Source organism: Podarcis muralis, chromosome 2 (assembly GCF_964188315.1).
Source record: "Podarcis muralis chromosome 2, rPodMur119.hap1.1, whole genome shotgun sequence".
Classification (NCBI taxonomy): domain Eukaryota; kingdom Metazoa; phylum Chordata; class Lepidosauria; order Squamata; family Lacertidae; genus Podarcis; species Podarcis muralis.
Window position 1 is genome coordinate 99656573 of NC_135656.1, and position 16485 is coordinate 99673057.

The following is a 16485-nucleotide window of genomic DNA, read 5'->3' on the forward strand; positions in this document are numbered from 1 at the left end:
ATGCGAAACATAATAAAGGAATAAGCCCAAAGGTGGTGGTGGTCGGATATACCATCGGTGCCCCTGTGGTCCTGAGCATATTTTCTCTATGTAACAAAAATATTGTTAAAAGACTGGCATCCTGCATATTTAGAATGCCTCCGCCTTTAAAGATAAATGAGTTGTTCCTCAATTTTAACATGCACACGTGTTACGCCGAGTGTCGCATTTAATGGCCAACCTTATTGTTTAGGGAGGATCCCAGCGGAGTCACAAGATTAATGTGTAAAGGCAGGTGTGCCATATTAAATGGGGATCACATAATGCATTCGGTTTTCCTTTCCCTTTCCCTGCTGTCTCTCTGGTTCTTACCGAATATTTTTCACAGCAACCGATTTGCAGTTTGCGCAGACGCTTGATGGACGACCTGTACCTTTCGCCACTGCTGGGGACTGCTACAGTGCAGCCAAGTGCCCACAGGTATCTCCACAACAATATTTCTCAAACCATGATTCCATTTGTTATATTCTAGCGTTATATGAATTGTTCTTGATCGGAACAGTCGCTCTCCAGCCCCTCCAAATCTAGCACTTCCCTTTGTCAGCATGGCAGGCATTGGTTTTGTATAGTCACGCTCCACCCTTTAACCGCAAAGGATTGTCAGGACAGCAGACAATTAGAAGCATAATTTACTGTTCAAACAACATGAACATTAAAAAGGACAAAGAGATTAAACAGAAGAGAAACAGAAAAGAGACACTAGTGTAAAAACTCATGCCTAGAGAGCTGTTGTTGGCAACCATCTCTCTTGGGAGACAGTGAAGGAGGGAAAAGTCAGACCATTGGAAGGTTGCTGTGACTATAGAGAGCGATATGGGAGTGACATGTTTTGTTGCAGCCGGAACAGATGAAGGCGTCCAGTTGTGCTGCTGCAGATGCATCATGGCGTTTTTTCTTCCAGTGGTCATTCCTCCTTTGGTCACTGCTATGGGTACACAACCTGACTGTCTGTCTCCAGGCACTGCTGTCATCTGCAGGGGATTCCCTCATGGCGGAGTTGACGTTGTCGTGTCACTTCATGTCATGTTTGCAGACATCTTTGTAACGCAGAGTTGGTCTGCCAACAGGGCTGCTGTCTGAAGCCAGCTCCCCGTAGAGCACGGGCAAACCAAAAAATGTCTTCACTGGTATCTGAAAAGATATCAAAATCAGTTGCTAGGTAAACCTTTAGACTGACCACAGAGAAAGCCCTGCCTTTGGCCCTACCCCTGCCCCTCAGCTCAGATGCCAGTGAAACTCAGAAAAGGGTGATGGAGGAAGATTTGTGGGTCTCTGGGGAGATGTGTGTGGGAGCAAGCGGTCCTTGAGGCACAGTGGTCCTAAGCCATTTAGTTGTACGTGTGATTACATTGTTTCCTAAAGATATTGAGAGTCCTGCACAAAGACCCATTTCTTTTGTTGCAAGTGGGGGGGGGGGGACCAAGGACGATTGGCGTTCCAGTGAGCAAACAAGAGTGTGGCAGATGCTACAATTTATTTATTTTTTAAATCGAATTTCCCCCATCCAGGTTAAAAAAAAGGTGGGGGGAGGAATGATGTCTCTTCAAAAGTGGAAAGTTGACTTTCTCCAGTGAGCAGCAGAGATTACTAGGGAAAGGGCAAGGATGCCCTCAGCTGGCGATCTGCAGCAAAAACAGCCTTTCCCCAGGAAGCTGCAGAGGGGAATAAATGCTTAATCTCACTCCTGCTGTGATTTGTACAGTATGTGCTAATCGCTATGAGGGCTTGGAACAATTGAAAACATTGCCGGGGAGATCTTGTTAGAATAATGACACAATGGCTTGCTGTTGCAGGGCGGGGTTGCAGGGTTGTGGCAGTGGAGAACAGCCCCGTTCAGAATTAGGTTTTCTTTCTCTTTCTTCGTTTCAGCGAATTTTATTGCGTAGCTGTCATTTCAGACCTGATGCATATCCTTTTTCCATTTTCAAGGGCCGCTTTAGCATCAACCTCTCTGGAACCGGCCTGTCCGTGACACAATCGTCAAAATGGCTCTCCCAAGGGAATTACGCGGTTTCTGAAATTATAAAATCACCAGTAAGGAAAATCTTTTAACTTGCAGCTAATTGTGACATCATACCTGTTAACCTATCAAATCGTATTGTAATGTACCTTTGTAAATTGTGCCTTGTACATATGGGGTGGGGGGGGGGAGTTTAAAATAACCTCTTGAATTCTAATGTGAAGCATAAGAACTGTGAAGCATGGTCTGTAATTGGTGGGTTTAGAGCCACAGACTGGAGTAAATTCAACTTGATCTGTATTATTGCAATTAATTAGTGGGTCTGCTTAACCGTGAAGCTAAAAACACTGAGCACAGTGGTGCAGACACTTCTTTAATTAGTTGTCTGAGTCCTCAGGAAGCATGCAGTTGGGAGCCTGCTCTAACAGTGCTACTGAGCATAATAAAGCACCAAAGAGATTACTTTCCAGTGCCTGCGGTTCTTCACTCCCTCCTCCTATCCTTGTGGATCCAGGTACAACAATAGCACCGTAAAGCCTCTATTTAGCACTGGTTATGTGTTAGTATGTTCGCCACATCTGTGGCACTTTTCAGCACACAAAATGCAATAATTGTAAAGGGGGGGGAAGTCCTTACAATGCGCACTGGACAAGGGTAGGCTGAGGGGGTTTCTCCTTCCCCAAACCCACTCAGCGAATGCTATTGATAAGCAAGAAGTTGGGAACCACAAGGCAGTTCATACAGCCTCTTGTCAAAACAAGGACCTTCATTTTTCCAGAATACCAAACTGGCCTTCGTACCTCATGTTGTTGTTTAGTCGTTTAGTCGTGTCCGACTCTTCGTGACCCCATGGACCAGAGCACGCCAGGCACTCCTGTCTTCCACTGCCTCCCGCAGTTTGGTCAAACTCATGCTGGTAGCTTCGAGAACACTGTCCAACCATCTCGTCCTCTGTCGTCCCCTTCTCCTTGTGCCCTCCATCTTTCCCAACATCAGGGTCTTTTCCAGGGAGTCTTCTCTTCTCATGAGGTGGCCAAAGTATTGGAGCCTCAGCTTCACGATCTGTCCTTCCAGTGAGCACTCAGGGCTAATTTCCTTCAGAATGGATGCGTTTGATCTTCTTGCAGTCCATGGGACTCTCAAGAGTCTCCTCCAGCACCATAATTCAAAAGCATCAATTCTTCGGCGATCAGCCTTCTTGATGGTCCAGCTCTCACTTCCATACATCACTACTGGGAAAACCATAGCTTTTACTATACGGACCTTTGTTGGCAAGGTGATGTCTCTACTTTTTAAGATGCTGTCTTGGTTTGTTCGTTCCTCATACCTAGAGCCATTTCAAACACGTCAAACTGATTAATGCAAATACTGGGCTTGATATTTTCAAGAATCAAATGGGTTTCCCACACGCTAGCAGACTCCATACAGAGTCCCAGGCATACAAGACCGCAGAAGATGGAATGGCCCAGAGAATGTATGTGTCTACCTTGCCATTAGTGGCTGGCTTCACTGTGCTGGCATCTGAACCAAGAGAGCTGTTGGCCCGTTTGAGCTATTTGCCATCTCAGCTGCCGCAATTAAAATGGCAAAAGACAAGTGAAAAATAAAAGACATTAGGCTCATCTGGAAAGGGACAGCGCAGAGAGGGACCTCTCGACGGGAAATCTGAAGCGACCGAGATGAGTGCTGAGCACAAAGACCGAGGGAGTCCCGGCTGACCAAATTAAAGCAGAACCGAAGAGGCAATCGATGTAGGGCACATCACGTTACCTGGCTCACCTGTGAGGCACAGCTCTTGAAGCGTAGGTGGCAGGAGAATATGAGAGCAAAGATGCTCTTAGGAGGTGGTAGCAGCATCAACAGATCAATAGTATCAAGCGCAGAAGCTTCATACACCACAGCGTAACAACAACAAAAAGGCTTGGAAAGTCGTCCATTGAGCTTGGTCGAGCTTTGATATATTTTGCTGCTTCTGAGTGTAAAAACATACAAAGGTAGAAGAAGCTATCAGCCACACAACGGGGTGCGGAAGGCTTTTCTGTGGTTTTATGTATGCTAGCATAGATTACGCTGGCCAGAATTTGATATCCGCTGAACTGTGGAAGGGAGAGGCTGTGTTACTTTGTATATATTAGAATTTCATTAATATTCACAATATTTTAAAACGTTGTCACGGGGATCAGTTTAGGATGGGCTGGCGGTTTTTCTTGCATGTCCTTTTTGTCTTCAGTGCCAGGTAATTGCTTCCCACCCTTCTCATTACAAAATAAACACATATTTTAAAAGCAGATATTTCCCACGTTGTGCATGCGTTGGGGAAATACCAGTAACCAATACCCTGTGGGTTCAGCCTGGGCAGCCAGTTAGAGCCTGACTCCAGTTGTCAATCAAGCAGGATGTTTGTTTAGCCATTGCAAGGCCTGTGTGACTCAACTTTATTTTTATTTTTTTACAATAATATTTATTAAATTTCATCAATAGACATAAGAAAAAAGAAAATATACAACAACACAATAGAAAAGTGAAAAAGAAGAAGAAAAAATAGCAAACTTAAGATACTGAAACAGAAAAAAAGAAACTCAATTAATTCATTAAAATGCATTTTCATAAACATTTTGGTTGACTTCCTCTAATCTCCTCCATCTGAATTTCCTCTTAATTTGAATGTAGCCGTTTCCAATATCATTATTTCATAAAACAATATTACAGTCGTGTTCCAATTTCTTTACCTTTCTTATAATACATTTTCTTATTTATATATTTAAATCTAATTTAATCCTAGGCCTGATTTACTTTCACATCTTTTTTGGGCAATTCAGTACCTACTATCCCAAGGAGAAAGGCCTCTGGTTTCTTAATAAATGTATATTTCATCATATTTTTTTTAATTCATTATAATTTTTTTCCCAGAAGTCCTTTACCTTGGAACAAGCAGTGTGACTCAACCTTAAGCAAAAAGTCGTTGAGGGGGTGGCACACCAAGAATGAAAATAGCACAAGCATTTATACACTTAAAATCAAAGGGGGAGTTAGGACCACATATGGCAGTGCTTCCTTCTACTAGCTTCTATTGGTTTAACCACAAGGCAAAGCAACTTTCCCTCCTTCCTTTGTCCTCAGCAGTTATAAGCAATAGCTCCTGCCTACGTGTTATTCCAGCCTTCTGTCATGGTTCTCCTGCAAACACAATGTTCATGTTTCAACCTTCGCTTGCTTAGCCTTTCTCACACACATTTCAGTTTTTAATTGTATTTCTATTTTTTAATGCAGGCTTACTCAAAAGTAAGTTCCATTGTGCCTAAAAGGACTTGCTTCCCAGTTAATGTGTTTACGGTCACAGCTCTAGTCTTACTTGATACAGATTTTGGTTGCTTTCTCCTGAGATCTGCTTTGTGATTTTACTTGCAGGATGGTACCAAAGTAATAGGGAAATGTGGCGGCTACTGCGGAAAGTGTACTCCATCATCTGGAACTGGCCTCGACGTACAAGTGTTGTAGCAATGGTAAGTTCTGTTAAGTTGTGGGCGAACATATCAGACGACATAGCGATTCTTCCAAGCAGCTCTTTATTTGTAAGCTGGAACAGAACTGAACTGAGGAGCTCAGTCAGCCTGCTTATATAGAGCTCCACTAGAATGCAACAGTAACCATTTTCTGTAACTAGCCAATCACTGAATGTCACTTTCAATCCTTCATTTGCATACAAACTATCCAATCACTGAACGTCACTTTCGATCCTTCATTTGCATGTACATTCTACAGTTCATTCTACAGTATCCCCCTGCTGGCCCAGGGTGAGAACTTGAGTACATAACAAGTTCAGATTTGTGCATTTTACTATAAAGCACTACATTTGAATAGCAGTGGTAGTAACCTGGCACCAAATCAGGTAAACATTTACTTCAAGTGAAACTTCATTCCACGTATTCAGGCTTTGCATCATAACCCCACAGCTCAGAACTATGGTGCATTGAGCGAGCAGCTAAGCTTTAGGCAGTTGGGTATAACGATCCCAACTGATTCAAGCTTAATGACATAATTGAACTTGGCACAGCGGGATAGCAACCACCAGCTACCGCATTGCCCACATAGGAGGGATGGGGAATGCAATTTTCTCTGCATTGTTGGAGAGAGGAAATGCAGTAGGTTAGCAACACACATCACAGTACCCTGGGAACTGAAAAGAAAGCTGGTACAACCCTGTGTTTTCCCCCTTGTCCAATGCTGGGACCTCGCTTTAGCTTTAATTATAGTGTGTCCATTGCTAATTTAGCCCTCAACATGTGCAGAAAGTAGTACCACTGAACTCCAGTGTGGTGTAGTGGTTAAGAGCGGTAGTCTCGTAATCTGGGGAACCGGGTTCGCTTCCCTGCTCCTCCACATGCAGCTGCTGGGTGACCTTGGGCCAGTCACACTTCTCTGAAGTCTCTCAGCCCCACTCACCTCACTGTTTGTTGTGGGGGAGGAAGGGAAAGGAGAATGTTAGCCACTTTGAGACTCCTTAAAGGGAGTGAAAGGCGGGATATCAAATCCAAACTCTTCTTCTTCTTCTTCCTTTCATGCAGTAGCCGTTGGGATTCTTCATGGCACAGCCAGATGGAAATAGTACCAGACATGAGATTGCAGCCATTCCTGCCATCTTGGCAGCTCCCAAAGTTTGCACCAAGCTTGTGGGAATGGCTGCCAGTCACCTGAATATTGCGCATTGCTGGGGGCGGTTGGACTAGGTGACCCTCGAGATCCCTTCCAATTTTTCCACTCTTGTGTGCAGCCCATGGAGAATAATCAGCATTACAGAGCCCAAGCGAAATGGCACAACAGTGATTTGGTAACATCAGGGCTTACTCTTGAGGACGTTACTGTTCGAATGGAAATCAAAAGCATCTGGCCCTGATTCAGCTGTGCAACAAAGAGTAGAGGGAAACAGTGAGCCCTGTTCATATTCCTTGCTGTGCAGATAGCTGCCTCTGTGAAGGGCTGGGTTGCGCTTTTCTTTTAAATGCATTAATAGTGCTGAAAGTAGAGATGAGAACTCTCCATTATGCTTTTAATTCCCAGGGTTTCTGATTGCCGGGAGCTGAAGCAAGACAGATGAAGGACAATGAAGCAATACCTCTGCCTTCCTTTTTGTACTTCTTCCTCTGTGCGTGTGTGTGTGTGTGCACATCCAAATATGTGTGTGTGTGTACCTGTGTGTGCAAGTGTGTGCGTATGTGTGTGTGTGTGTGTATATATATATATTGTATATTCTTAATGTTGTAAAGTATAATATTTATGTCTCGAATTATTTATTTTTGATTTAATATTTTTGTACGTAAAATGTTTATATTAAGGCTGCTTATTCTGTGTGTTTTTTAAATTTTTTAAAAAAATCCTGCAGTCACACCACTGCATTTTACGTACTCTACATTATATGTAGCATTATGACAAAAGTGATACTTTTACTGTCACTGTACTCAATTGTTTACTTTCAATCAGTAATTTCTCTTCCTGTTACAGGCTGCACTGATATTTGCAAGGTGCTAAACGGTTTGCATTGGGGTATTTTTGGCATTTTTTTCTTATGAGCAAAAGAATACAATGGTGATTGCGATGATTATTTTTGAAACTCACAAGGCAATCAGCGCTACACAGGGACTCAGTGAACACACATTATGATACAATGGTTTTATCAACAATTGTTTCTTAGGTGTGGTTTTTTTAATGGCATGTGACCTCTCTTGGCCAGTGCTAACAGCTACTGGTTTGGTGCTAACATGGTAATATTTATTAGTATCCTGTAGGCTTTAAAAGCTGAATCCCGTACCATACTATATAGCCATGGAGAATGAGTAAGTACATTAGGGAAAATTGAGGGTGCGTTCAGATATTTAGTCTGAGGCAGCATTTAATAAAACAAAGTGTTCTATGGAATCCTAGTATTCTCAGTCCTTCATAAAGAGCTCCTTCCCCAAAGGAAAGATAAATAACATTTGCCTGCCACTATTAAGCTTGCGTTGTGCATCCACAGGAGACTACTGGTGTAATTCTAGGGTGTACTTGCAGTTTGGATGGGGCAACAGCCCCTAGTCCTGTGACCAGCACCCCATTGTGAACCGTTTGTACTCCCTTCCTTTGTCCTGGGATCCTGTGGCAGACACAGTGATATAGAAACAGATCTCTCCTCAAGTGGAGGAGGCCATCAAGACTGGGAAATGTCCTATCTTCCAGGCCTCAGATGTGATCACCTTGCATTCTTCTGGATGAGTTTCATCCCCAGTTGACTTCCTGCATCATAACTGAGAGAGGCAGGCTCCGTTGAGGCTCCGGGAGTTTGAACAAGAACCAAGAAAGAAATCTACAGATGGGGAAAGAAGCTGCAACACCAAAGATGATTTCAAACACGTAGCCAAAGCTTGTAGGGAGAATGTCAGGAAGGCTAAACCTCAGAGGGAACTTGACCTTGTGACAGATGTTAAAAATAGTTAAAGGGGGTTATTTTTTGCTCTGTTTGGGGCAATAGGAAGAATAAGAGAAAGGTAGATAAGCTGAGTAGAGAAGATGGAGAAATGTTAGCGAGTGAAAGAGAAGGCAGAGATATCCACCCCCAACTTGGCCTCACCTTCTCCCTCAAAGAAACCTGGAGAAAGTAGATCAGTCTTTGAGTTTTTGAAGGACTGTGACATAGATGATGGAGCAAATTTGTATTCTGTTCCTTCAGCTGGTAGGACCTGAACCAGTGGGTTCAAATTGCAGCAAAAACAGTTCCTGTTCATCCTGGCCCAGCATATTGAGGGACACTTTGGAAAGACACAGGCCTTCCCCCTATCCCATGCCCTTCTGCAGTAAAGATGCCCACCCCAATCCACTCATGCACAAGGGAGAGCAGAAGCTGGGTGGGGAAACGCTGCTGAGATGGGGCCTGACTGCCCTAAAGGATCTCTGTTGCAGCAGACCAAAGACTCTCCTGCAAGAGGATATAGCAATGCCTGGCAGAAGCCTCCAATATTGCTCCCATGGAGCAAAAGAGTAGAGATGTTTGCCAGCTGGTCTGCTCCCCCTGATGGAGTGTCACGCCCTGGCAGACAATGGAAGGTCCCTTTTCCTAGCAGAAGGAGAAGGCCTCCACCGCCAAATTGATGAGGTGGCTTAAGGTCACAGTCAACTGCTGTCTTAGTCAAACTCATACCAGAAGCAGGGGCTCCAGATCACTATTTCCCTCAGTTACAGGGGTGAGTGCTACACCTGCAGCCAGTCCAGGCTAAGGCCTAAGGCATAGGGAGTGTTCCAGAAAAAACTGAAATGGTTGCTGCATGGGATCAGTGTTAGGTTAATCCCACAAATCATAGTTGAAGCCGAATAATTAACCCTGGGTTCAGTTCCCAAAATGAATCCTGTTTTCTTTTTAGTGAGTGTTTCAAGGTTTGGGAAATGAACATACTTCTGAAAAAATATGAATTATCAAGAACCCCAGTACTCCCTGAAAGCATAACACACATTTCAAATGTGTACATAGAAATTCAATTTTTTTTTATGGTATCAAAATTTGATGTTTTTTATGCAGAGTGAACTGTGTTTCCTCTTCCGTGTCAGAAATTCAGTTTTAGCCAATTTCTTTTGGAAACCAAATTATCTTGACTCCAGTCAAACTCTATTTGTGCCTCACTAGTAGCATGCAAAAACAAATGACCCAGCATACTGATTCATATCCCCACCCCTGTCAAAAGGAGAACCCAGCACTAATGAGTATAGATGGGGTCTTACAGGTGGATAATATGGATTCATATATGAATCTGTATGCATGCTATGGCTGTTTCTGTGAAAGGTTTCTCCCATGTCTTGGATCTTCTAGCTGTATCATAGCATGTAATCTCTGTCAAATTGGGTGTGGGAAACGCCCTCCCATTCTCAAAATTTTTAAGTTTACATGTAGAAATAAAGATGCCTTTCATTTGTTAGATTTAAATCATGCAGAATATAATTCCCACTCTAGATAAAGCCATCTGTTCAGTTCAGTTGGTTGCGTAGGAATGGGGGAAATTATTGGATTTCTCTCCAGAAATAGGACGGTGGTTGCCCCCGAATCAAACTCTTAGCAAGGCTCAAGCATGGTATCCAGTTGGCAGAACAAAATAGGCATCATATGTTGAGAAGGTGCCTAGAGAAGGTTCCTTCCAAAATGTGCTTTGTTATCTGCAAAATTAATATCTCTATTCTCCCCCTTTCTTTTTTACTAATTTTACACACCTTTTTTGGCTTCATGGGGCCCCACGATGGTCACTAGTTGTTGTGCACAATTGCTTCCACACAGTTACAGTTGGATCAAGGACAACTCGTGTGGAAGATCCATAGCTGTCAACGTTTCCCTTTTCTTGCAAGGGATCCTATTTGGAATAAGGGAATTTCCCTTTTAAAAAGGGAAAAGTTGACAGCTATGGGAAGATCTGGGGGACAGTTTCATGTCTCCTCTGAAATGGCTCTTGGGTAGGAACAGTAGCATAAAACTGCCCTTAGTAGAATTGCTGTCTGTCTAAGTAAATAATATTGAGCACAAGACAGTTTTGTATGTTCACTCCCCTGATCTAAACTTCTAACTAAATGTTTTTGCTTTCTGCTGTTCAGATGAAGGAGGCTGCACTTCATTTAGCTCCACAGGTAGTAAAACTATTCTCTGCATAATTCATGTTAGCATAAGTCTCGCAAGAACTGAATAAATCCATATCTCAGGCAAGCTAAGCTCTTCAGATACATGGTTGGTTTTTTATTGTTTTAACGAATGCATGGTGGTAATGTTTGTGTACTACTTTGAGAAAATGCCAAAAATACCATTTCAAAGTACATTCTAGGAAAACCATGAGTAGTCTAAAGGAGTAGTGATTTTTTTTAAGCCCACCACTTATCCTTAAAGATCTTCTTTCTATAGGGAAAAGGGGAAATTGCACTATAAGCATTAGGACAGAAACAATGGTGCTTAATTGATATTTAGAAAATTGCAATCTGCTTTTTATTTTCAGTAATGAAGTGACTGAGTATTTATACAAAGAAATATTATTAAGGGGGGAAATCTATACATTCCTTTATACTATGTAGTATCATAATGGCTATCAACAACAGTGCAAAGAGGAAGCCTTAAAATTATAAAATGAAAGGAAACTGTTGATAGATACTAATTTGTAGTGTACCTGATGGGGTTGGTTTGTTTTGCAAAAGGAGGACCACTGAATGATTAGACACTTCCTGTAAAGTAAATATATAATTATTTCTCTCTTGTTGTACCAATGCCATTTTTTAAAATGAAAATAACTTTTGCAAGCACTTTCGTTATTTTGCTTCCTTTCTACCTTTTCTGTTCCTTCTTTCATTTGGACTATCAGAAAGAAAACAAAAGTTGTGTTTTTAAGTTTGTGTGGTCTTCCTTTGTTCACCAGCATCATCCGCAATCGCTTGCGTGGTATCCTAGAGGCAAAACACACTGCACACATGGGATTAATAACATGTTTTTTTAAAAAAAGAATACTGTCAGATCTTGCAATGGCTGTATTCATTCCTGAGGAAGCGAAAGAAGATCAGGGGACACTGGGTGATGCGAGCAGACATTTCAGGAGAAGATTCAGGGCTGGCATCAGAGGTGGTTATAGCTGGGCACCTGCCACTATCAATGTTCCTTCCCCCCCCCAAATGCTTTTTATTGAGATTTAAGAACACCAACACCAACCAACAAAAACATCAAAACTAATTACATATATCCTACTTTATGCTCCATAGAGCCGTTGACTTCCGTCCTTCCCTTCCGCAAGTTTTCTTATTCCAATCTATAATTCACAGTTTCATTGGTTACAAATTACACCGTGACATAATATTTAATTCAATCCTGCCAACGTCTTCATATTTCTACAATTCTCACTTATATAAATCATAAATTTACTCCATTATTTTTGGTACTTTGTCTCCTCCTGATTGCGAATTCTGTGGGTCAATTTTGCCATTTCAGCGTATTCAACCAACTTTATCTGCCATTCCCTTACAGTCGGGATCTCCTGTGCCGCTATCAATGTTCCAATAGGAAATCCCCACAAATCTCTGGAGCTGCCTGGCCAAATGCTTCCAGATCTCTTTGGCCCTTGAGACTCTCCTAGGCCATGTTCTCTTTTGGAACATGTTGTTGAATTGTAATGTCTCTGGCTTGCCTGGGTAAGAAGCTGGTGGGTATGTATCTGACTTTCGCACGGCTGGAATCCAGGCTAATTTGCATCTGTTGCTCCACCTACTTTTGCCTTACCTTGCCTCCATGTGCCCATTAGAAATTGCAGCCCACAAGCTGATAAACATTGCCAATCCTTAGAAGCTTTTTGGGTCTGTGTTTCTGTTTTGCCACTGACAGTAGTGGCCGGTGTGGTTGGGCAGAGTCGCAGTGTTACCGTTCCGACACCATTGTTAAATGCAGTATACCAGGGCAGCACTGGTATGCGCAGGGTGGATGAGGTCAAGGCTGCATGGATTCACCTGCAGGAGCATTGGATGGGCACTGCCTGTGCATCTGCACAGCCCGAAATTCACCACTGGCTTCCCTCAGCACCATCCATGTAAGCCGCAGCAATGCTGGTGTTTGGCCGCTCTGCACTGGCTCTTCCTGGTCACTGAGGTGTTCCCCCATTGCCCAAAGTAGATGTTCCTCATATCCCTTCTCTGGAGACCACACCTTTGGAAATGGATGTACCACACTCAAAGGGATCCAATTAACAGTGGCTGTGGCTATCTCTAGAGCAGTGTTTTTCATCCTTTTTTGGGCAAAGGCACACTTGTTTCATGAAAAAAATCACGCGGCACACCACCATTAGAAAATGTTAAAAAATTTAACTCTGTGCCTATATTGACTATATATAAAGTAATTCTCTTGAATAGGAATCAAATAAACACAAAGAAAGTATTTTATAATTACTTTATTATGAAATAGTAAGTAAACAGAAATATGAAAAATTATAAAATACTTTATTTTTAAATCTTTCGAATTTTTCAATTTTTCCCACGGCACACCAGGCAACATCTCGCGGCACACTAGTGTGCCGCGGAACAGTGGTTGAAAAACACTGCTCTAGAGCTATCCTAAGGGTGGGACGCGGGTGGTGCTGTGGGTTAAACCACAGAGCCTAGGACTTGCCGATCAGAAGGTCGGCGGTTTGAATCCCCGCAACGGGGTGAGCTCCCATTGCTCGGTCCCAGCTCCTGCTCACCTAGTTCGAAAGTGAAAGCAGATAAATAGGTACCGCTCTGGCAGGAAGGTAAACGGCGTTTCCATGCACTGCTCTGGTTCGCCAGAAGCAGCTTAGCTATGCTGGCCACATGACCTGGAAGCTGTACGCCAGCTCCCTTAGCCAGTAAAGCGAGATGAGTGCCGCAACGCCAGAGTCGGTCACGACTGGACCTAATGGTCAGGGGTCCCTTTACCTTTACTATCCTAAGGGTATCTGCAAGCTCGGGCGTTTCTAGCAGATCCTTCCCCCTTTTGAACAGCAAGTCCCCCATGCTATGTCACAAACCACTTTGGGAACAAAAGAAGAAGCAAGAGCTTCCTTGGGCATGCAGAACAAATCGTTCCATCTGTTGGACCCAGGCTTACGCGTTCCGAATGATTTGGGCGCTTCAAAAAAGCACATGCAACCCACATTATGAAGTTGTTTTATTTTTCAGATGTTGTAACGATTTTCTGCTTGAATGAAGTCCATTATTTTCTATCTTAGCTTGGAAGCCTGGTCTACAATTAACCATCAATTTAAACCAGAATGTATAATATAGACCACAAGATTTCCATCCATTCATTCATCTTTATTTGACAAAGCCTTAGTGCCAGAGCAAAACCACTAGGGTGGTCAAGTGCAAAGGCAGACAAGGCTTCTGCAAAAGGGGGAAAGGTCACAAGCTTGCCACACAGTAGGGGAAGCCTGTACATGCTGCAAGTCCTATCTTCTACACCAGTCATCTAGAGGAGGCAGAATACAGGGGATCGCAGCTCCAGGACTTTTTTCAGTGATGCCTTCTGCTGGAGCATGAGGGAAATTGGCAGGTCCCCCTTTGCAAACGAATGAAGTGATAGGCTTTCGAGTTCTTCAATATACAGCCGTACCTTGGAAGTCGAACGGAATCTGTTCCGGAAGTCCGTTTGACTTCCAAAACGTTCGAAAACCAAATCACAGCTTCTGATTGGTTTCAGGAAGCTCCTGAAGCCAATCAGAAGCTGCAGAAGCCCCATTTGACGTTCGGGTTCCAAAAGAACATTCGCAAACTGGAACAATCACTTCTGGGTTTGCGGCGTTTGGGAGCCAAACGTCCAAGTTCCAGGGAGTTTGACAACCAAGGTACGACTGTATATTATTATTATTATTATTATCATTATCATCATCATCATCATCATCATTTATTAAATTTGTATACCACCTTTCATCCAAAGATCACAGGGCAATTTACAATAGGAAAATACAAAATGAGAACAACATGCAGTGGTGCCTCGCAAGACGAAATTAATTCGTTCTGCGAGTTTTTTCGTCTTGCGATTTTTTCGTCTTGCGAAGCACGGTTTCGGAAAAGTTTTGGAAAAGCTTCAAAAATCACCAAAGTCTTCAAAAACCTCAAAAAGGGCTACCACACCGCGTGCTATGAGTTGCTCCTCGAAGTCAAGTTGCAACTGTATTAACGGTTTTAGGAAAAAGGAAACAAACTTGCAAGACGTTTCCGTCTTGCGAAGCAAGCCCATAGGGAAATTCGTCTTGCGAAGCAACTCAAAAAACCAAAAAAACCTTTCGTCTTGCGAGTTTTTCGTCTTGCGAGGCATTCGTCTTGCAAGGTACCACTGTACATAATAAAACCAAAGCAAACCAACAACCCCTCTCACACACACATTTAAAAGGCCATAGACTGCCATTTAGGTGGTAATACCTCTGCAAGATGGTTTGCATTTCAATTTAAAAATTTCAATTTAAAATCACAAACCAATGTGGAGAAGTATACATAAGAATATAAAAAAGAAGCTGAGAAACAGAAAGAAACCGAAATGGATGGATTCACTGATCCCTTCTTGCATATGGAAATTTACCACTACACAACCATTCTATGTAATCCTATACAGGTGCTCAGATCTACTTTCCTGCTTCTGCTCATTTCTAATAAACTTCCAGTACTTCCATAATAGCAAACTCCAAAGCAAGCTCTCTTGGGGGAACGAAACCTGAGACTGGGGTTGCAGAGAGCTGATAGATACTGGAGCCAAGCTATAAGGAAAGGAGTATCCAGCGGAAACATTTGCAAAGTATGATGATGATAATAATAATCACTGAAGAAATTCAAAGGGGGGCGGTTTAAAAGAAATCATTCAAAGGAAGATAAAAAGTTTTGGCAAATGCTTCACACATTTCGGCTGGATTGCAGAAGCGATTACGGTTTTCCATGTACAGATTTATAAAGGAAGTTAATGAGATGAATAAAAATAGCCTTCCCAACCCCCCAAATTCTGGAACCCCCAAATGGCCTTTCTGGTCAATTTCCTGCAACACATGGATTAACTATTTCCTGCTCCCGTCCCCTCATCTCCCATTATGAACCTCCACGGTGTTTATTGGCCAGGCTGAATGTGTTCAGGGATGGGTAATCCCAATGATCATAATAAATCAGAGCAAGACTGCAGCCACAAGTCCCTGGATGTTCTCGCAGCATTCCCTGACTCCTGGATAACCTCCTTGGCTGTTTCCTCAGCACACTGTCACGGTTTCGCTCTCTTTCAAGTTAGTTAGCGTCTCTGTTAACCTTTCCTGATATATCCCTTCGGCGATAGCAAAGCGTCTGGAGGCGGGTGATGTATTGGCGATAATGCCAAGTGTGTGAACTTTGTATTCTGCAAATTGCTTAAATGCACTGAAGACATTAAGCACATGCCTTGTAGGAACCTTGAGGAATTGCATTTAATCAGCTGAAGATTAGACCTTCCTTATGGTCAGGAGATGTATGTTGTGATAAGCCTGCTTCTCAGGGGAAACGGAGATGCGTTCGTGAAAGGTGGCGCTCATTATTCATCACTCACCCCCTCCCCTTCCTCTGTATCTTTCTTGCTATCAAAACTTAGAATATAACCTCCTCGCAGGCAGAAACCTATGTGTGGGAGAGAGGCGTGCTTGTAAAATCAAGAAAAGAAAAACCCCATACTCCGCTGTTCCTGCAATGGGTGCAGAAGTCAATAAATTGCTACTGCCTGCAAAAAAAAATGCCACTTATAGAATTATAGAGTTGGAAGGGCCATCTAGTCCAACGCCCTGTGATGCAGGAACTTCAACTAAAGTATCCAAGACTTCTCTTACTTCCTTCAAATCCCTCCACAAAAGTCATCTTTTCTGTGAAACTTTTGGCTTTATACATGCACACATACACACCCACCCTGTTCTCATGTCCTACTATAGGGATCAACAGTGTGGTCCTGTGTTTGTGTGTATGTGTGCGTGTGTGCATGAGTGTACAATGCTAAA

At 42.9% G+C, this 16485-nt stretch overlaps 1 protein-coding gene across 4 annotated transcripts in view; it reads left to right on the top strand.

The window, feature by feature from the left end:
- Positions 1–11378, top strand: part of ADAMTS9 (ADAM metallopeptidase with thrombospondin type 1 motif 9) — a 136751-nt gene extending 125373 nt beyond the window's left edge. For all 4 annotated transcript variants that reach the window (XM_028719490.2, XM_028719491.2, XM_028719487.2 and 1 more), the window contains 4 exons: positions 368–459; positions 1969–2073; positions 5408–5502; positions 7058–11378. In XM_028719490.2, the coding sequence (XP_028575323.2) occupies positions 368–459; positions 1969–2073; positions 5408–5497 (287 nt within the window). In that variant the 3' untranslated portion in view covers positions 5498–5502; positions 7058–11378. The remainder of the gene's footprint in view (positions 1–367; positions 460–1968; positions 2074–5407; positions 5503–7057) is intronic.
- The last annotated feature ends 5107 nt before the right edge of the window (positions 11379–16485 follow it).